At 50.2% G+C, this 21,159-nt stretch overlaps 1 protein-coding gene across 1 annotated transcript in view; it reads right to left on the bottom strand.

The window, feature by feature from the left end:
• The window catches only part of CORO1C (coronin 1C), a 43,030-nt gene extending 23,159 nt beyond the window's left edge, over positions 1–19,871 (bottom strand). The window contains exons 1-2 of the mRNA XM_027744660.2: positions 19,771–19,871; positions 1,242–1,441 (exon numbers count right to left, since the gene is read on the bottom strand). Coding sequence (XP_027600461.1) covers positions 1,242–1,436 — 195 coding nt within the window. The 5' untranslated portion in view covers positions 1,437–1,441; positions 19,771–19,871. The remainder of the gene's footprint in view (positions 1–1,241; positions 1,442–19,770) is intronic.
• Between the last annotated feature and the right edge of the window lie 1,288 nt (positions 19,872–21,159).

Raw genomic sequence — 21,159 nt, 5'->3', positions numbered from 1 at the left:
TATTTAACAGGGCAGAGCTGGAAGTGGAGCTGGGAAACAAGCACAGGGCTGATGACAGACCGAAGACAACTAAACTATACCCTTAAGAGAGAAGTTTGAGGGTCACAAAGAAAATAATGTTGCAGAAAAAGACTTTGATCATGAGAATTTGCTGGTTAAGCGTCAGAAAGGGATGAGAAGAATCTCCAGCAAGGGTGGAAGATGGATGTGATTTTTCCATGGAGTATCAGGGGCAACAGGGATTTATTTCAGTCGGACCCAGCTCCTGCCCATTTACTCCTAACACAGTACTGGAAGGGGCTCCAGGAAGGTCTCTCTTCCTGGTTTTTCAGCCTCACAACCTTTGATCCAGCCCATCTCCCGGCTGATGGACAGGAACCCACCTTCTCTGGGTGTCTGGCAAAGCACAGCCCTGGGGCTCTACAAAGAAATCCAAAGGAGAAGGGAAAGAGCAGAGTGTATGTGGGTTCACTGGAAGATTATTTACTGGAAACTTGGCAACATCTTGGCAAGAGAGAACATTAAGGGGGGGGTCGTCTACCTGCCCAAGAGGAGATGAAGCCCCTCCCTTCATTTTTCCAGGTATTAGGGATAACAGAATCTGGCTGAAGTATAATAAAGCCCAGGCACAGCCCAGTGATCTGGGAGAGCTCCAGGACAGCTGTGATGGTACCTGGAGGAACTGTTTTCTTACCAAAATTATTCTTGTCTTATACCATATAAAGAGCATCTGAAGGGGCTGGCAGCAGCCTGGACCAGCTCAGATGCCACCAGCCTGTGGAATTTCCATCCTTCCAATGAGAGGCTGCAAGGAGCAGTTGGGCTCAGGTGGTTCCTGAATTAATTCTGCAAGGAGCAGTTGGATTCAGGTGCATTCCTGAGTTAATTCCAGAAGGAGCCATTGGGCTCAGGTGGTTCCTGAACTAAGTGACACTTGCAGAGCTCAAAAAGCTGAATCCCTGACAGTGGAAAAACTTGACGTGATCACAAAGAGGCTTCTAAAATATGATTCTGTGTAGAAGCTTCTGCCAGAATTGGCTCAGATTAGTCAAGCAAACAGCTTGTTTACTGTGTTTAATGTACAGGAAGCATCAGCCTGATTACAGACATTAAACATATTCCTACATGGCAGTGTTTGTCACCACAGCAGACACTTCCCAGCCTTAAATGTTACTCCCAGACAGGCACCGAAGTGACAGCAGAGCTGAGCAGGTAATCCCAGAGGCTCCAAAAGCACTTACCTTGTGCAGAGGCAGCACCAGGAAGGCTCCCCCGCCGCTGGCATCGACGATGATGGCCACGAAGCGGGGGTTGACTGCACAGAAGGAGCTGTCCCAGGTGACCCGGGACACGCGGATGTCGTCGTAGCACTGGTCGTTCTTCACGGCCTGGCCGAACACGTGCCGGAATTTGCTCTGTCGTACCACTCGCCTCATGGTGTCTGTGGGGCATGGAAAAGGGACATCAGTCACAGGGGCAGGACCTCTTGCTTGCCCAGGAGATGCCTGGCCAAGGGCCACCATGGGATGCTGTCCCCGGGTCCATTGCTGCACTTCCAGCAGTGTGGAAACGCGGCTTCACTCACCGTTCAGAGAGTTATGGAATGATTTGGGTTGGAAGGGGCAGAACCACAGAATCCCAGAATTGTTAGAGTTGGAAGGAGATCAACCAGTCCAACCCCCTGTCCAGGCAGGGTGGCTCGGAGCAGGTGACACGGGAACGTGTCCAGGTGGGTTTGGAATGTCTCCAGAGAGGGAGACTCCATGCCCTCCCTGGGCAGCTGTTCCAGGGCTCTGCCACCTCCATGGAAAAAAGTTCTTCCTCATATTGAGGTGGAATTCCTCGTGGTTTAGTTTATGGCCATTGCTCCTTGTCCTGTCATTGGATACCACTGGAAAGAGTCTGGAACCATCCTGATACCAAAGACCGTAAAGCTCATCCAGTCCCACCCTTGCCATGGGCAGGGACACCTTCCACTAGCCCAGGTTGCTCCAAGCGTCGTCCAACCTGGCCTTGGACACTTTCAGGGATCCTCTACCTTGCTTTAGACCTGCCAAATCCTCAGTTAGTTTTGCCTTTTCCTTTTTTTAACTGAAAGTTCAGGTTATTTTGTACCAAACCCAACCAAACTGCATTTCCAAGGGGGTTTTGCCAGTTAAGCATCAATTTTCCTCTTGTAAATGTACTCTCTGACTGCAGGAAAGGAAGTTCCTAATCCTAAAAGCAGTTTTTAGACAAGTCTCCACATATTTTCAGGGATAAATCTAGTCTTGGATTGAACTTGTTTACTTTCAAGTCAGACAGGGGCCAGAAGATGTAAATAAAAATGCAAGCTCCCAAAATCCGGTGTTCCTGTGAAGTGGTTCCACATGTTCCCCAGCTCCCAGTTCTTTCTTCTAACTCCAAAATCTCCCTAAAAAACCATAAAATGCATTTCCTAGGCAGAAAGGAGTAATGGAAACAAGTTAATGACTCCAATTAACTTGGTGTGTCTGCAGCATTTCTTGAAAAAAATTATTTTCAAGAATGCTGAAGTTAAAATAGAGGGAGAGGGATTGGTGTGGAAAATTCCAGCACCTGAGACCTGGAAGAAGACTCGGGCACAACACCATCCTTGGATCACACTGCAACCTATGGAGCCCTCACATCTGGGAAGGGCTTTTCCCAGCCTTCCAAGATTTTCCCCTTCAATCCATGCTGGCAGAGGAGGAGCCTCCATACAGCATCTTGCTTTTACATATGGGAAAAATATTTCTGTCCCAGTCTCCAGGGAAAGCCCAAAAAAAAAAAAAAAAGGGGGGGGGGGAAATAAAAATAAGTAGAGTCCACCTCCTATCTCGCCTCCCAGAAGGTCCCCAAGCACATGGAGAGGCTGGGAAAAACTGCTCTGCTCATGGAGCTCCTTGCTCCAGCTCCAGCAGTGATGCTCCAGAGTGAGAGACTGGGAATGTGGCTCCATCCTGACTTGCTGTGCACAGCCTGTCTCCTGCAAACGTGATTAAAGCTTGTAGGGCTGTCTGTGACTGCAAAGCTTTGCAGGAACGTTGATGGCTGTTTTGTAGTCTGGGAGGTTAAATAAAAAATTAACAGCGACAAAAAGCGGAATAACTGGAGGGAAACGCTCATCAGAGCCGGGAAATGCACAGCCCATAATGTGTCTGAAGAGGAGAAGAATGTTCCAATTAAGGGAACAGACAGCTCGGGAGAGACACTCCAGCTCCGCAGAGATAAGGGAAAATAAGCAGAGGATTTGTTCTCCCCCAGATCACATTTGGGATCTGGCACTGGCCACCTCCACAGCGGCTCCATCTCCGGGTGGGGCAGCTGCTGGGACATGGATCCAGTGCCACTGGAGCCACCAGTGTGCCCAGCCCACACCAAGGGTCACAGCAGGAACCAACTCAGGGAAAACCAGCTCGCACAGAATGTTCTGAGTTGGAAGGGACCCCCAAGGACCACCGAGTCCAACCCTTAAATGAATGGTCCATCTGGGGATGGAGCAGGGATTGACCCCGTGGCTGTGGCGTTACGGGCACCGTGCTCCAACCAACTGAGCTTCTCTGCACACAGATAATAAATGCACTGATTTGAGGGTCATTTTTGCAATGGAGACACCTGTCCCCACGTGTGGGCTGGAGGCCACCAACCACCTTCCCCTGGGCCACATGGCTGGTGATGGCTTTGAGCCACCAATGACCTGAGTCCCATGAGCTGGTGACACAGAGCCATGGGCTCTGGGGTCATTCCCAGTGGTGGGTACTCCCCACTGCCTTTCTCATGGTACCTCTTCTATACTGATGTCCTGATATTTTAAGGGCAATTAAGAATGTCTAAGAAAAAACAGGTGTTGTTTTAAAAAGCAAAATTCTGTGAATAACCGAGGTGTTTAAGAGGTCTATGTAAAAAAGCTATATGGAAATTATTAGGGATTTCTATCATATTATAGATAAACTTGGGCTTCCCCTGTGCTTCTCATCAGTTAATGGAATTGCATAACACGCCTTCTGCCAAGTGTTTCCCTTACAGCACAAGGCCTGTTCCGTGCTGGACACACCCTGGAACACTGGAGTGCAATGGGAAGTCACAAACCAGGAGCTGCTCTCCAGCTCCAGCCAGAAGGTAAGAGCACAAAACAAAATCATGGAATGGGTTGGGTTGGAGGGACCTTAAAGCCCATCCTGCTCCACCCCCTGCCAGGGGTGGAACAGGATGTCCACTCTGCAGGGACACCTTCCACTAGACCAGGCTGCTCCAAGCCCTGCCCAACCTGGCCTTGGATACTTCCAGCACAATCCCAGCCTCACAGAATCATGCCCAAAGAAAGACACAAAACACGCTGAACTTCCGAAGTTCAATAAGATATATCATAAAAAAAAAATGCAGTTCCACACCCAATTACTAATTTGTGTCGACTCATCCCAGACCTGTCAGACACTTCCACCCCAAGGGCTCCTCCCAGAGCTGGGAGGGCTCAACACTCATGGCTTTGACCCTGCCAGGTCCTGCAGGGCACACCATGCAAGAGCAGCATCACCCTCATCACCCCCTTCCTCCCTCCCTTCCACCACTCCAGGTGACACTAGGCCACCCTGAAGACATTGGGATGTTCTCCAAAGCCCAACATGTCACAACAGCACCCAGCTCAGCCCTGTCCCACCTTGCAGCAAATCCTACTCAGCATCCGCCTGCACGACTCATCCAGGAGCAGGGAAAAGTCCCCTGGCTTGGTGCACATGGATTTTCATGGCAGGGAAAAGTCCCCTGCCTGGTGCACAGTGGATTTTCATGGCAATGTTCCCACCCTGCTGTGCATCAAGATTAAAATCAGCTTGTTGAGAAGAAGGTAAAGTGATGGTTTGAACTCGCCATGCTGAGCCAACACGCAGCAAATTGCCTGGTGCCACCATCCCACAGAGCATGGGGTTTGGGAACCTCTCTGCTCTGATGCTGGGAATTCAGATAGGATAGTTATGATTATACCTTTTCTTCTCTTGATCAATACCAGAACACCACGAAAAAATGGTTATTTCGAATATCAGATACCGGGGGATCTGCCACCCCTTCCACCTTCATGGAAGAGAAACTTCCTTTGTCCCGTGGTGAAATCCTACTACTTTATTTCCCTCATTTTTGCCGTGTGATGAGAAGGGTAATCATTTGGTTTTCTATAAATGACTTTCAAACAAATGCAAAGAGTTCAGATGCATCCAAAAATACCCTGATTTGTTCCAAAGGGATCTGTTGGAACACACCTTCGCTGCCCTCTTCCCCACCTACAGCTCGTCATCCTTAGCAGGAACTCTGCTGAACACATGGTGAGCAGCCTCCAAGTCCTCATTTCCATAGCAAAGGGAGTGATTCTTGGCGTTGGATCACAGCCATTTTGATCTGGCTGCTCTCCAAGGAGAAGGAGGGGGGGAATGTGCAGGCTGTGGTTATAAAGAGCAGCGACTGCGGATCCTTGAGAGCACCAGAGAGAGCAGGTGAAAAACAAAACAGGGGGAGCTTGAGCTGAGCACCCAAAAAGAGTCGTCTCCCCACCACAGACTCTCCTTAAACACGAAGAGCATTCAGTCTCCTTAGTTGTTTTTCAATACCACAGAGCAAAGGATCCCCCCTCCTCCTCCATCTGCAAGCAAATCCACAGCTCAGTTTGGTTGCCACAGGTTCTCCCAGCAGAGCCACGTGCAGGGTCCAGGCAGGAAGGAGATCCAACTTGGCCAATTCATGGAATGGTTTGGCTTGGAAGGGATCTTAGAGCTCATCTCATCTCCTGCCATGGGCAGGGACACCTTCCACTATCCCACGTTGCTCTAAGCCCCATGCAACCTGGCCTTGGACACTTCCAGGGATGGGGCAGCCACAGCTTCTCTGGGCACCCTGTGCTAGGGCCTCACCACCCTCACAGGGAAGAATTCCTTCCCAGTATCCAATCTAAATCTACCCTCTTCCAGCTTAAAGCCATTCCCCCTTGTCCTGTCCCTCCTGGCCCTTGTCCAAAGTCCCTCTCCAGCTCTCTTGGAGCCCCTTTAGGCACTGGAATGGGCTCTAAGGTTTCCCAGGAGCCTTCTCTTCTCCAGGTGAACACCCCCAGCTCTCCCAGCCTGGCTCCAGAGCAGAGGGGCTCCAGCCCTTGGAGAATCTCCATGGTCTCCTCTGGACCTGCTCTAAGAGGTCCATGTCTTTTTTTGGTGCCACTTTTAGGATTATCAGGAGAGATTCCAACACCTGAGATGATTCACCACAAGGAAAGACTGATTCAGGCTCTACCAGCCATGTGACAGGATGACCTGGGCAGTTCAGGGAGCCTTGGGAAGTGACTTTGTAAATACCAGAGCTGGCAAGAAAACACATCCATGGCTAACAGGGCTGTGCTGGGGTTTTACCACTAGGAAGTGGACTTGGAGCAAGACTTAAAAAAGGAAGTTAATTAGATCACTGTGCTGTTAGACCTTGGCCGAAGAGCTGGAACGATCTGCACGCACTTGCTAGACAGAAAATATTTGGGGGGGGGGGTGGTAAAGCACAACTTTGGAGGATTTAAAACCTCCCAACTGGGAGCTGAAAGGCGTTTAAATTTTGCCAGAGTTACAACCCTCAGCAAAATTAAAACAGAAGCGTTGGACACCCTGCAAAGACCACGACAATAGAAGTGCTGACAGATCTATGGCGGCTGATCTCCTGGATCCCGCTCAGCCACACACGGAATCTTGGTGGGGACAGAGGAGCGAGCCCCTCAAAACTCTTCTTTCCCTAAAATGTCAAGTGACTTGTAGCTGAATTTTTGCCACACACTGGAGTTCATCTCCCAGTCTGTGCCTGCTGTCCAGCCCAGCCCTTGTGTCAGCATTTCAAAGGCCCTCAGAAAGGCAGGATTCCGGCGGCCGCGCTCGCACAGGGAGACTTTTCATTCCACTCCTTTCTGATCTCCCATCATGATGTGTCACAAGAGTTACCATGAGTTTGCCCATTTTCCTGTTTATAAAGGATTTATCTGTCTCAAGAATCCAACAGATGGATTTCTGTGGCTTCGGAGGGTTTTCAGGCTGCTTATGCAAGAGGAAATGCATCCTGCTAGGGAACACTGACAGGAAAACCCCCCACTAATGGCAAAATCCTGCTCAGCCCGTGTGACTGGGATCCCTTCTGGAAAGGGAGACATTGGAAATAAAAGGCCAGTTGAAGTCACAGGCAGCCTGAGGCTACAGTTAAGGGGGGTTGAGAACACAAATCCAGTGGATAGGGAGGACAGCATTTATAAAAGGCTGGTACTTGGGACTGGAAAGGCTCTTCCTTAAGTGGAAAATGTCAAGTTGCAGCTCTTGGTGAATCCCCAGACTCACAGTCAGAGCCTTGCTGAAGAGCTTGGGAATAAAGGTACAGCCTCAACTATTAACAAATAAGAAGCAGATTTTAAAAAAATTAAAATCAAGAGGTTAATGGTTGGACTTGATGATCTTAAAAGTGTTTTCCAACCTAAATAATTCAATGGATCTATAGACAATGCACCAGCACCAGGTTTGAATGGTGTTATGGGATGGATGGGGTCAGCAGGGACAGGGGATGGTCCCACTGGTGGAACTACAACATGGGACTGCCCAGGCCATGGGTTCCTGATGGGGAAGCCCAGAGGATTCTCAAGTCCCATCCATGCAACCCAAGGTCTTCCTGAACACCTGGGCTGAGACACTTGGGCCTCATCTGCAAAAGCAATGAGTGCTCAGAGCTGGTTTTATAAAAAAAAACCAAAAAGGAAGTATGTTCCAATGCTAAGCCAATAACCAGCCCACGGGTGTTCCAGCCTGCCCCCAGCATGGAGAGAACACCCTCCCTCCCAGCAGGGCTGCGCCACCTCTGTGGAGCAGTTGGACATCAGGAGATAAGCACTGGAGAAAAGCCCACAAGGAATGTGGCAATTCACCCTTCAGAGCACTCTGAACATCACATGGAAGATAAGGTACAGAGCCACATATGGCACAGGGGACAGAGGCACTCAGAGGTTTTTAAGTCCGAGAGAGACCACAATCCCACTGTGCTTCCTGCTCCTCACAGCGAGGACAACTCCACCTCACCACGGCTATGTGGCCAAGGGAGCAGGGGCTGAGCCAACAGCTGCACCCCACTGCCTGGGAAAAGGGGAACAAACACCACCAGGTTATTTCTTAATCCCTCACTTCTGGCATTTCTCAACTCCAGGTTATGCAAGCTCCCTGGTTCCTGGTGACTCAGGCGCGTGCATGGCACGCTGGGCACCGGGACATGGATGTGGGCACACACTGCCCCGTGCCTGCTCCACCTGCACATATAGTCCAGGGAAATGCTTTCCAGCATTACCACAGTGCACAGGCCAGAGATTCAGAGATGTGTCCTACAGTGAGCTCAGGGCCACAACTGGAATTAGCCCACACTGGCAGGAAACTGCCACCACTGTCACCAGTATGTCACCAGCAAGGCTGGAGGGGGAATTAGAACCACAGAATCATGGAATGGGTTGGATTGGAAGGAACATTAAAGATCATCTCATTCCCACCTCCTGGGACAGTCCCACAGGCAGGGAGGGACACCTTCCACTACCCCAGGTTGCTCCAAGCCCTGTCCAACCTGGCCTTGGACACTTCCAGGGATGGGGCAGCCACAGCTTCTCTGGGCACCCTCCAGGTGTACAATTCATTTTCTGAGCAAGAATTGCTTCCTGATATCCAATCTAAACCTACTATCTCACTTTGAACCCATTCCCCCTTGTCCTGTCACTCTGTGTTCTTGTACAACTTCATCTCCCTCTCCAAGTATCCAAGCAATCAAAGGATTCAGTCTTGCAATATGAAGTCCTGCAAGATTTGGGCAAGGAGGGAAGCGGGAGAAAAAAAATGTATCACATGACCACCAAAACTTCATCTCACCTCACCCCAGGACTTTACACGAAACCTCCAGCAGAAAAAGGGAACAGCCACAAATACCTTGATACAGTCCCTCTCCTTTTAAACACAATGATGTTCCCTCCGTGCATCCCTTTTCCAGTCACTCCATTTTCAGTCCAGTTCTGACAGAACTGTTGTTTTCAGAGTTGTCCAAACCAAAGGTGAACACTATTACAGATGGTCCAAATTTCAAAACACATCATATTTGTGTCTTTGGTTACTTGAATCCAGGTTGAGCAAGACACTGCCATCTGATTTCACTTCGTTTTAAAGACAAAAAGCTGGAATATGAACTTAATACTGAAATTTCCAGCTGTTCCACCACTGGCAAGATTCTATTTTGGGATGGGAACCTAAACCACAAACTACCAGGGAATTTGATTATATCTCAACTGGGGAGCCCAGCACATTCAAAAATGTAACACAACCCAAACTTTAAATAAGCTGAAATTTCTGTTCTGGAAGAAGCACAAGGTGTTGGCTGTAACCTGTGAAACACTTGATATGATTCTGGTTTTAGTTGGAACCTCAAAAGATTGTATGAAAACCTTTAGAATATGAAGCACTCTGAGGCAGAAGCCACCTGTAAAGCTCAGATCTCCCAGGGATCACCCAGAGGGATGTGTTATTTCCCGAGGGTTCACCTGTGTGCTCATCTCACTCCTCCCACACTGTGGCTATTTTCCCTTCAAGATTTCAGGTGTACAATTCATTTTCTTGAGCAATCACCTGCTCTAGTGGAAGGTGTCCCTGCCTGTGGCAGGGGGTGGAACAAGATGAGCTTCAAGGTCCCTTCCAAGCCAAACCAATCTGTGCTGATCTCTCCACTCCCACCACTTTGGAGCTGTATCTCTCCATCCACCATTACATCATTTATCATAATTTACAGTGACAAAAGGACGCCGCAGTGGAAAGTCATTACCCCGAACTGAGAGAGTTGTCTGGCTTCATTTAATCTGTCTCATCTACCATAAAGCCAGAGCAATGAATGCACACAAAAATCATTACACAAAATAATTTATCAGGAGCCACAGTGGGATGGGCAACCAGCAAGGGAAACACTGCAGCAGTTACCCAAATCCTGGATCCGAGGCAGCTGAGGAGTAGGAATGGGAATTCTCCCAGCAGCCTCCAAACAACCCCCTCTTTTGAGTTTATTTCTTTTATAGCATCTTCTGTCAGCTGGCACTAAAGTTGCCCCAACCTCAGAGATGATGGGGAATGTTGGGATGATGGTAATTTAGCACAGGCTGGGTAAAAAAAGTGAGTAAAATGAGAAGAGAAGGAAGGAGAGCAAAGTGGAGATAAAAAAAAAGGATTGAAACTCAGGACAAAACCTCATAAAGGCAAGTAATGTACAGAATACAGGGATTAAACATCCCAGGTGCCTCAGTGCATTTAGGGCCAGATTGGACAGGGCTTGAAGTGTGGAAGGTGTCCCTGCCCATGGCAGGGGGTGGAATGAGATGAGCTTTAAGGTCCCTTCCCACCCAAACCATTCTGGGATTCTGGAATCTCTGCATTTCAGCTCCACTTTTGCTGCCAGCAGAGACAGTTGTTGGACACCACACAAGCTTTACTGGATAAGGAAAGGGAAGCCTCCCCCACACTCCCACCTCAGGCACTGCTGTTCCAGGAGCTGACCACAGAAGGCCGTGGCCTTTCACATGCTCCCCTCAAAAAAAACCTTCCTTCTCCTCTGCTTTCTCCACTGGCATAAACACCAGAGAAGCTTCTCTGCACACTGTATCCTCATCCACTGCCAAGAGACAGAGTGAATCCTCCCAGAGCTGAACAGAGCCCTGTGAACTGCAGCCACAGACATCACACCAACCCCGTGGGTGCTGCCGACACCCCGGGACCGGCTGATCACCCCCAGTGTGAGCAGCACTTGCCATGGGGAGGGAAAACAGGGCTCAGCCCTCCCCAGGGCCCCGAGGGAAACACGAGGGAGAGAGCAGGGCCTTGCTGTGCAGAGCTGGGAGCCAGCAGGGCCCTCCCAGCGCCAGGATTCCAGCTGAGGGAAGGAGGTGATAAAATGCTTCTCCCCAGCACTGACCTAGTTCTCTTATCAGGGCTACCAGGGAAGTATCAATGTGCTCAGAGCTGCCACCCTGATCCACTGAATTCTCCTCTCTTGAAGGTTACATGCAAGTTTCCTCCAGATCCTGGGACACATCACAAGCTTCTCTTTTTCTTAAAATCTGGTTTTGGGCAAAGGATGGTGGTTATGAACAGAGAAAGCTTTTCCCCACCACAGTTTCATTAATTTCCCACCAATCACCAGCAGATCCTACCCTTCCCAGCTAACTAAGCACTTTTTTCTAACAGAGTGCTCATGGCAGAAAACAAGTGTATTTTCAACTTGATTATCTGAAATAATTGGCAAACATAAATCTTCATGTGTGTGACAGAGGAGCTCAGCAGTGGCCACTAGACCTGGAACTCAGCCCCTGATACAGGATGTGTCTGTCCTCTCTGATGCTGAATTTAAGCAGAATTTAAGCAGACAGGTGCTGGGACCTAAGGATGGAAAGAATAAGACCTGCAGGATTCCCCATTCTTCTGAAGTTAAGAAGAGGTGCAGACATGAGGGGATTTGATTAACATGATATTTTCTAAGGTAAGAACATGTCCTATTAAATCCAGTGGTTTTAAGACATTGCTGGAAACATGAAACTGTAAGTGAGGGGAGGCAGTGAATTGGATCATTCCTTAAAAAATTACAAAAAGACTTACTGAAATTAGAAACCCCAGAATGGTTTGGGTTAGAAGGGACCTTAAGGCTCAGCTCATTCCACCCCCTGCCACGGGCAGGGACACCTTCCACTAGCCCAAGTTGCTCCAAGCCCCGTCCAACCTGGCCTTGGACACTTCCAGGGCTGGGGCAGCCACAGCTTCTCTGGGCACCCTGTGCCAGGGCCTCACCACCCTCACAGGGAAGAATTCCTCCTCAGTATCCCATCCAACCCTGCCCTCTGGCAATGGGAAGCCATTACCCTTTGTCCTGTCACTCCAAGCCCTTGTCCAAAGTCCCTCTCCAGCTCTCCTGGAGCCCCTTTAGGCACTGGAAGGGGCTCTAAGGTCTCCCTGGATTCTTCTCTTCTCCAGGCTGGACACTCCCAGCTCTCCCAGCCTGTCTCCAGAGAAGAGGGGCTCCAGCCCCATCTCCAGAGGAGTTGACAAGCTGGTTTCTATTCCTCGATTACAACATGCCATGGCATCCACAGGAAGAAACTACAAAGTTTTTTTAAGGAGATAAATAAGGAGATAGACAGTTGCAGGTCTCAGTTCCTGCAGAGCTGCAGCCCAGGAGCCACCAGGACCTGCAGAGCCCTCAGCTCTGAACACTAAGTTGGTTGGGACACGAATTCCTCCCGACTCCGAAATAAAGCAGAAACAACAGATCAGCACAACCGAGGCTCCCAACCAGCCCAGCCAAGAGTGAGTCAGACTGACCAGGCGAGGAGGCACATTCTCCACATGGCCCGGCCTGACCACAGCGGCTCCACTGGGCTGCTGGACCCAGCACAGCCCCAGGCCTGCCCAGAGCCTGCGGAGAAGCCGACGCTGCCTTGGGAATGTGACCTGGGAGGAGCAGGATGGCCAAGTGCAGCCACACATCAGTGTGGTGGTGTCTGGAGTGTGCTCCCAGTCCTGTAACGGCAAACGGGATGGGCTGGAGACCTGGAGAACATCCCAGGTAGGCTGGAGGTACAGCACAGACCAGCACTGTCCATCACACACCAGCGTGGTCCATCACACTGGAATTTTAAATGGAGACACTCAACTCCAAAAAGCAACAATGAGCTTGGTTGTCACCTCCTAAAAAACATCTTCATCCAGTCAGAGTGGCCTCCACTTCTCACCACCCACCCAACAGGTGAGGCACCCACTAAACTGCTTTTGGTGTTCTCCAAATGCACCCAACAATGGTTAATTGTCAAAGACAGGACAATATCCTCCCGCAGAACGTGGGAGTTCGGGCAGGACAACGCGAACATCTCGGGTTTTAATGCAGTACAAACAAGCTGCAAAATGAATCTCAGTTCTCCCAGTTGGAGCTGGCATGTGTTCCTCCACATTTCCATTTGCTGTCCTGCCAGCTCTTCTGGCCAAGCAGCCTATAATTCCAAGAGCACCATTGTCATTCTGTCCCGTTTCCGTAACGTGCAATTTGAAATCAGGGCTGGGGGAGGGAGGAAGGGACCAGAGGAGGCTGAAACTCAAATCCAGATAGTTCAATCTGCTCACTTGATTTTAAATCCCTATCTCGTGGTACCAATTACAGCCCCTCAAACATCTGTTTCAGCAAAGGCTTCCAAGTTCAAACACATTTCCTCTGTCCTACAGATGTTCCTTGTCGCTGATCTGTCATGGGGCAAGGCTGCTGTCCCTGGCACCAACCTGATGTCAAACCATGAATGCAACACAAAGCTCCTTTCTCACCTCTCTGGGCAGGCAAGAAGACAAAAATTATCTCAGGAAGTGTATTTAGTCTGTTGAGGAGCTTTAATAAACATTCCTGCTATGCTATGAAAAAAGATTTCAGATCCAAAAAGGAAAAACATCTTCCTATGCCCTGTGCCAGGGATGAGGGCCACCACTGTCCCTGACACCTCTTCCTACCCCCTCTGCCAGGGATGAGGGTATCACCGTCCCTGACAGCTCCATGGCACCAGTTCCATGTCCCCGCCTCCCTGACGGGGAGAATCACACCCATCCCAACACACTCTGGGCAAAGGCAGATTCCTTGGGGAATTCTTGGACCTGCAGCTGCTCTCAGCTGGAGAACCGGTTCCCAGAAAGGGGTGTGAAGAATTCCAGCCTGTGCCTGATGACCTTTAAGCTTTACTTACCTGTTGGCTTGGCAGTCACGCTGCTGCACGTGCAACCCACACCTCCAGCCCCTCGGGAATCCCTGTGGCATTTACAGCAGCTCTGGAGGAGCCCGGCCAAATCAACAGGCACAATTCCACCCAGATAAGCCCCAGCTGGCTTTTCTGTGAGCTTTCCAAGCCCTTCAGAATTCCTCCAGTAGAGCAGAAGATCGATGTGGCAAAGCACAGAAGAATAAAAAGATAACCTTTACCCTCCAAAAGAAACATCAGGGAGCAAAGTAGAGTAGAGAGATAACCTGACCCTTCCCAGGGGTGCCCACCCTTAAACAGCAGCACCTTAAAGCACCACACAGAACAAACTGCTCCAGAGAGGAGCAATTTTTCTGGCAGCGGCCAGGAAAGAGCTGCTGCAGGCACAGCAACACTCAGCTAGAAGAGTTTTGTGCCTACACTTCAGGCTGTGCTAAAGCAGAATATATTGCAGAGGAATGTCTGGCAACTCTTGGTTGCCTAAGCTGGCTCAGGATTTTTTTTCTTGCCTTGCAAATTGATCTCAGCAGATTCAAAAATTAAAATCAACCTTAAAAAAAAATCACTGAAAACTCAGAAAGAATTTAATCCACCTCCCGTTCTGAACAAGGCAGTTTTGTCCCCATTTACTCCAACCTGCAAGATATGGTACAATTAATGTAAGTACTGCAGAAAGGAATTAAGTGAGAAATTAAGAGTTGAAAAGGTGTAAGAATGGCCATTTATCCACACACACATCCCACCACGTGTGCTGGGGCAAATACCTGAACCGTGTGTAAAACAACAACTACCCTTAGTAGTACATGCTACAAGTATTCCCCAGACCCTGAGTAAAACATGAAACCTCACATTCCCAACGTGGAAAAGAAGGATCCCAATCTGTTTGACACAGGTGTGGTGAAAAATGCCAAGTAAATGAGTCAGCTGGGGGTTCAAAATTCCAGCAGGAACCAACAAACCACCATGAGGGGTTTTAAGTATTTTAAGTAAAAATGAAAAAAAAATAAGGCAACTTCAGGGGTTAATTCCAGCCCTGAGTGGTGCTCAGCATGGAGCCTTTGCTGATGACAATCCTCCCTATCCTACCATCATCTGCCCAGCACGGCCAGTTTGCCCAGCTCCCATGGGACACAGTGCTTCCTATGGACTGGATTTGTTATTGCTGCTAATCCCTGGTGCTGCTAATTACACCCATTAGCAGTTTGTCCAGGATCCAGATCTGCAGCACTATAGGATGGCAAGTCCCCATCAGATTGTTGGAAGGGACCTTAAAGATCACCTAATTCCACCCTCTGCCATGGGCTGGGACACCTTCCACTAGCCCAGGTTGCTCCAAGCCCCGTCCAACCCGGCCTGGAACACTTCCAGGGATGGGGCGGCCACAGCTTCTCTGGGAAACCTGTGCCAGGGCCTCACCACCCTCACAGGGAAGAATTACTTCCTAAAATGTGACCTAAATTTCCCCTCTTTCAGTTTGAACCCATTTCCCCTTGTCCTGTCAAACAGTTCCTGATAGAATTGAAGACTTCAACGGAACAGGGCACTGCAAAATGTGATGTTTCAATAGAGCAGGTTTATATATTTATTTAAGATAAACAATGGATTTTCAGTGGCTCCAGAACAGTGTCTCTATGGCAACTATATGCAGAACCAGGGGGGAGGGAGGGGAAGTTCCCATATTTCTAAATACTCAAACCAGAGTGATTTGAAGTCCATTTTCCAGGGATTACTTATCCCAGGAACTGCAGGTGCAATGCACTGCCCAGGTTCATACAGGGATGCAAACAAGGAGTAGTTTCAGGCACATCATTCCCGTGGAGTTTTAGGGAATCCTGCTGAGACATATTTTATAAAGCTGTGGAAATGGCTGCTGTCATATTCAGCTAAGAATTATTATCTATATGCTTGTTCCTACATAGGAACTCTCATTCAGAGATGTTATGGGCAGCCAAAATCTGGAAAACCACAGGGAAACCCTGGTCCTTCCAACAAGGAACACTTGGCCTCAAGCACAGTTCAGCAACACTCCAAAGGAGAGCTGGGAGCTGAGCTCAGCTCAGCACACCCAGGCTGAGCCTTAATCACTTTAAGTCAGATCCCACCACTGGTTTATTTCCATTGCTCCTTCAAATTCAATTATTAAAAAGGAAAACAAGACAAACCTAATTATGCTGGACCGAGAGGCCCAGCTCAGTGTCACTCACAGGAACTTCCCTCCCAAGAGCCAGACCTCAGACATCATTACCCACCCAGAGCAAAAAGCACATTATACATCATTTATTGTTATCACCAACAAAATGTGGACTGAGACAAAGCCAGGGATGTCAAAGGAGCAAAATGATAATGCTGAAGAAATTCTCCTTTCTCCAATGCAGGTGATTCTACCTTGATTTTACCCCAAATTCATCAGCAAAGAAAGGCACAGAGGAGAAACAATACAACAGCCCACATTGTACTTTATCACCTCCAAATCAAGGAGATTCCTTCTATCCACCAAGAGCAAATCAGAAGGTTGGCAGCTTTCAAAAACCATGGTCTTGCTTCTTTGGAGGCAGTAGCAGATACAATTTTCACTATTTCTCAGTCAAGTTCCTGACCCACAGAGTAGGATTTTAAAGCTTTTAGGATGTTCCATCACAAAATCCTCTTCCATTTCAGGAGCACTTTGTGACTTGTTAGGTTTGTTTGCTCCAAGGGATCACCCCTGTTTTACTGACATCAGGAATTACACGGGAGAGGGGTAAAATTATCCACTTGCCCAACAGTCACCTTCTGCTTCATAGGTACTTCATCACTCCATCCACATCCAGCCATTAATTCTGACTGGATTTATAGTCCCTACACAAACCCAGGCAGGCACATACACAACTAGGGGCTGGTGATACAACTAATGGTTGGTATATTCCATTAGGATCCTCTCCAGCTTGCTCCTCCAAGGACCAGCTCTGAAAAGCAGTTCAGTGTCACACTGGCATTTTACAGGTCTATATGTGGTTTTAGATGATAAAACCCCCACAAAAAAGTCACGTGCTGAACAATTATAACCTCAAAAAGAAACAAATAATCCATTTTTTGTAGAGTTACTCACAGGAGGAAAATCAGAACAAAGCAATCCTATTAGCAGATAAAAAGAAAGGGCCCAGTGAACAATTCCCAACCATACTGGTGTATCCAACACATTCAGAAAAACGGACTTTCACTGCTGCTTTCCTGAGTCACTCAGCTAAGCTAAGCCAAGCCTTTTTCTGCTCAGTTTTGACTTGGCTTTCACCCCACCAGCACCTGCAACTGTGCATAACGTGACAAAACCCCAGCAGTTCACATCCTGTCAGCCTAAAGCCACCAACAATCTGACTTTTCACATGCGGCTCCCGGACCAGGGTGACTAAACTGAAGCTCTAAGCAGTTTCTAATCAGACTAATTTCAGAGTTCACCACCAGAATACACCAGCCCAAAAATATTAAGCAGGGGAGACCACAGGGAAAGAGCTAGAAGAGAACACAGCCATTTAATTCTTGTTCATATGCCCTGTAAAGGCTTAAACTGGGGCACTTCAAATCCTCAGTGAGTTTCTGTTCCAACACATCCTCAGAGAAGGGCTGAGATTATCACAAAAGCCTCAGTAAAGCAAAATCAAAACAAACAAAGCAAGACTTTAAAAGTCAAGTGAAAATGTGCCTGTGAGCTTGCCCGAGAGGACATTCCTGGCCCTGGGAGTGGTGCTCTGATGACCTCACCGAGCTGCAAACCCAGGCCAGGAAGTGCTTTGCTCATGTCTTCAAAATAGGAAGCTGGCACTCGAGTGATATTCCTCAGAATTGATCACCAAATTAAACCCAACATCATAAATCCTCTTCCCATCATAGCACAACGTTGTCCTTTAATGAGCCATGTGACGAAGCCATCGGTAAAGTCCAATATTGGCCATGGATGTGATGGATGGAGCAGCCACCGAGGGCAGAGCCCAGTGCCCTGTGCTGCATCACCCAGGGAAAAGCTGATATTTCCCCCTTCTGCGCATTCCTCCTCATTGCCATTAAACTGAATCCCTGCCTTTCGCTTGGAGTGAGTCCCAGAAGTGACAGATGCAATAAGCATGAAGATTTCACTTGAAAAAATCCGATGGTGTTTGAAAAGACAGCTCGGGAGAAGACACAGCAATGCCAACAGAGAACACAAATGCTGATTAAAGCAATCTGGATAAAAGGCTACAAGTGACCACTGAAAAATTATTATTATGAAGTGCTGGATTAAAACAAACACCAAGCAAATGCTCCCTGAGTGGGTCAGGTCTTAGTGGGGCTACTGAAAATACAAAAAAACCTATACAGCCAAAATAAACACACGGTGCCACAACAATATTTGATCTACCTTTGTGTACACAGTCTTTAGCAAACATCACTATTAGCTGCAATGAAATGTCTCGGGGAGTGCAGAGCCATCTGTTTTCTCCCCCCCACTCCGAGCAGAAAAGATGATTCAAGGCTTGTTATTCAAATGAAAATGGAATATCCCCTGTCCTGCCTCCCGCACAAAACACCCGCTGCTTTCTCCACATCCCCACACGCTTCTCCCAGGACACACTGTGCCATTCACACCATTTTCCCACACTCCAGAGCTTCCCTCACGCAACTGCTCGTGGAGGAGCACGGAGGGAGAGGGTGGTGCCGGGTAATTTGGGTACAGCCTGGCCTAAAATTAAACCAGAATGGGGAAATTCAGCAGCAAACTGACAAATCAGCCCCAGCCTGGTGTGTTCAGAGTGCCCCTCTCCTATTTTTCCATCATCCTTGGTCTTGCTCCCACACATATCTCCATGAACAGGCTGAACAGATGTGCTCAGACCAACTCCAGCTATAAAAAACCCCCCAACCCTAATGTGTATCACTTATCCTCAACCATAAAACTGCATCAATCAGTTTTGTTTCCAGGCAGCTTTCACTGCCTTTTTTTTTTTTTTAAATACATATATTTTTTTAGACCTATCTCCTGTGCAGTCAGTCAGTCACAGCATCACGTTGTCTGGCTGGGGGTCCTACAGCTGCACCTCTGCGTGGTGGTGTTGGGACACCTTCCCGTGTGTCCAGCACCTTCCCGGGTACCTTGAGTGGAGGGACTGGGAATTTCACAAAGCACAGGTGAGGACTAACCTTTAAATCCCATCTTTGGCATATCACTGTTAAACAATGTGGCTTCCTGCACAGGAAAACAAAGTCCCCCACGGCGGGGGGTGGGATGAGATGCTCGTTAAGGTCCTTTCCAACCCAAGCCATTCCGGGATTCTCTGACGATCCCATGACATGTCACACATCCGAGGGACTCCATGCATCTCCTGAATAGCCTCGAAAGAACCACTAACAACGGCGTGACCAGGACCTGCTCCACGAGAGCCTACGGAAAACACCCCCAAACTAACCCCGCATCGGGGCGCTCATCTTTTGTCCTCCGCCTCGGTGCTCGGCGGGCACGGGCGCTCCGGGGGCGGCACACGCCGCTGGCACCGAGCGGCTGCTGCATCGCCGGGAGGAAGAGAGGGGAGGGGGGGAAACAAACAAACAAACAAACGAGGGCAAACGTGCGGAACAAAAGCCCCCCAGCGCCGTCCCCGCCGCGGCATCAGGTGCGCGGCGGGAGCGCCCGGCGCCGCCGCCCCGCCCAGGGCTTGCCCTGCCCGGCGGCCCCGGCCGGATGCGGATGCGGCGGCGACCCCGCGCCGCTGCCTAATAAGGAGGGAGCGGGGAGCGGCCGGGGCAGGGGCGGTGCGGGGAGGGCGCTCCCGCCGCGGGCCCCGAGCTGACAGCGGCCGCCGCCTCACGGAGCGCCCGCCGGCCCCGCGCGGGAAGGGCCCGCCCGGCCGGACCCCCGCCCTGCCCGCCGCCCTCCCGCGGGCACCGCGCCGCCCTCCCGCCCCCTCCGAGCCGCAGCGCCGCTCCTCCCCGGAGACGCCCGCCCGCTCGCCTTGACCGCCCCCGAGCCGCACCGCGATGCCGAGCCGCCTCCCGCGTCCGCTCCTCAGCCCGGCGGAGCCGCCGCCTCCGCCTCCTCCTCCGCCCGCCGCCGCCGCCCGACTGAGAGCCGCGGGGCGGGGCGGGGCAGCGCGGCCGCGGGGCCACGCCCCCACCGGGGCCACGCCCCCTGCGGGACACGGCCCCTCCGCGCAGGCACCGCCCACTCCCGCCTCTCGGGGGGGCGGGGCAGCAGGGTGAGTGGCGGCCCGCCCGGCCAATGGCGGCACGGCGATCGCCGCCACGCGCGGTCGCGCGCTCTCAGGCTCCGCCCCACCGCCCCTCGGCGGAGAGGGAGGGGTAGGGAGGTCATGGGGGACCTTTGTGAGGGGCAGGTCACGTCCTTCCTGAGGGGCCGGCGTGTCCCTCCTGAGGGACCAGGCATGTCCCCCTCTCAGGGACCGGTCGTGTCATCTTTGAGGGACCAGCCGTGTTATCCCTGAGGGACCAGGCATGTCCCCCTCTCAGGGACCGGTCGTGTCCCCCCTGAGGTATCGATCACGTCCTCCCTCAGGAACCGGTCATGTCCCCCCTGAGGGACCGGCCGTGTGTCCCTAAGCGATCAGAGCCTGGTGTCCTCAGAAGCAACCCTGAGGAGAACCAGTAGACCCATAGGAAAACAACCACTTCCCCTCATTTTGTCACACCGACTCGCTGCGGCTGTTGTGAGAAAAGGACGGTGACAAAAGCCCCTGGCTAGAGACCGCGAAGCAAAACCCTCGCTAAAAATCACACTACAACAAGACACCCAGAGCAGCAGCTTGAAATCGTAGGTTCTCCCCGTTGCACTCAAAGTAAAGACCATTTGGGGTTGCTGCACTGTGTGGTGTAAGGTTTGTACCTCGGCTGTTCTAAGAGGTCACAGCAGGGTGAGCACTTTTCAGCACACACCTGGATGCTCACAGGTAACACCACACTGGGAATCATTTGGTGCCTCAGGGAGCCTGAAGAGCGAATGAACAACCAAGAGCAGAGCCCATATCCCTCGGTGTTACCATACATGGCCAAAACCAAAACTCCTTGAGCTTCCTCATACGTTTTGGCCAATGTTTGCGCATTCATTTGCATGCGGTTTGGTACTTAAGGGGGGGGTGATGGTTCAGGGCAGTGACACCCCGCTAATTCCTTCAGAATTTGGAGGAATACGTCATGAGGAGATGAGATGAGCTGAGAACCCTCCTCTTCCCCCATGAAGCTGTGCCAGGACCATTAACTACCTCCAGTAAAATCTAGGTGTTAAAACACTTCAAAAACCTCCAGGAGATACATTTGTCTCGGTCTTGCTGGTGACTGTCACAGCTGATGGAAACATCAGTAGCTACAGATTAAACAAATGTTATCCAACATATGTTAAACTTTGACAC

The sequence above is a fragment of the Pipra filicauda genome, unplaced genomic scaffold, assembly GCF_003945595.2.
Source record: "Pipra filicauda isolate LSUMZ 115617 unplaced genomic scaffold, ASM394559v2 scaffold33_size4404698_pilon, whole genome shotgun sequence".
NCBI classification, from domain to species: Eukaryota; Metazoa; Chordata; class Aves; order Passeriformes; family Pipridae; genus Pipra; species Pipra filicauda.
The sequence above is the reverse complement of the archived record's forward strand: the minus strand, read 5'-3'. Positions and strand labels throughout refer to the sequence as shown.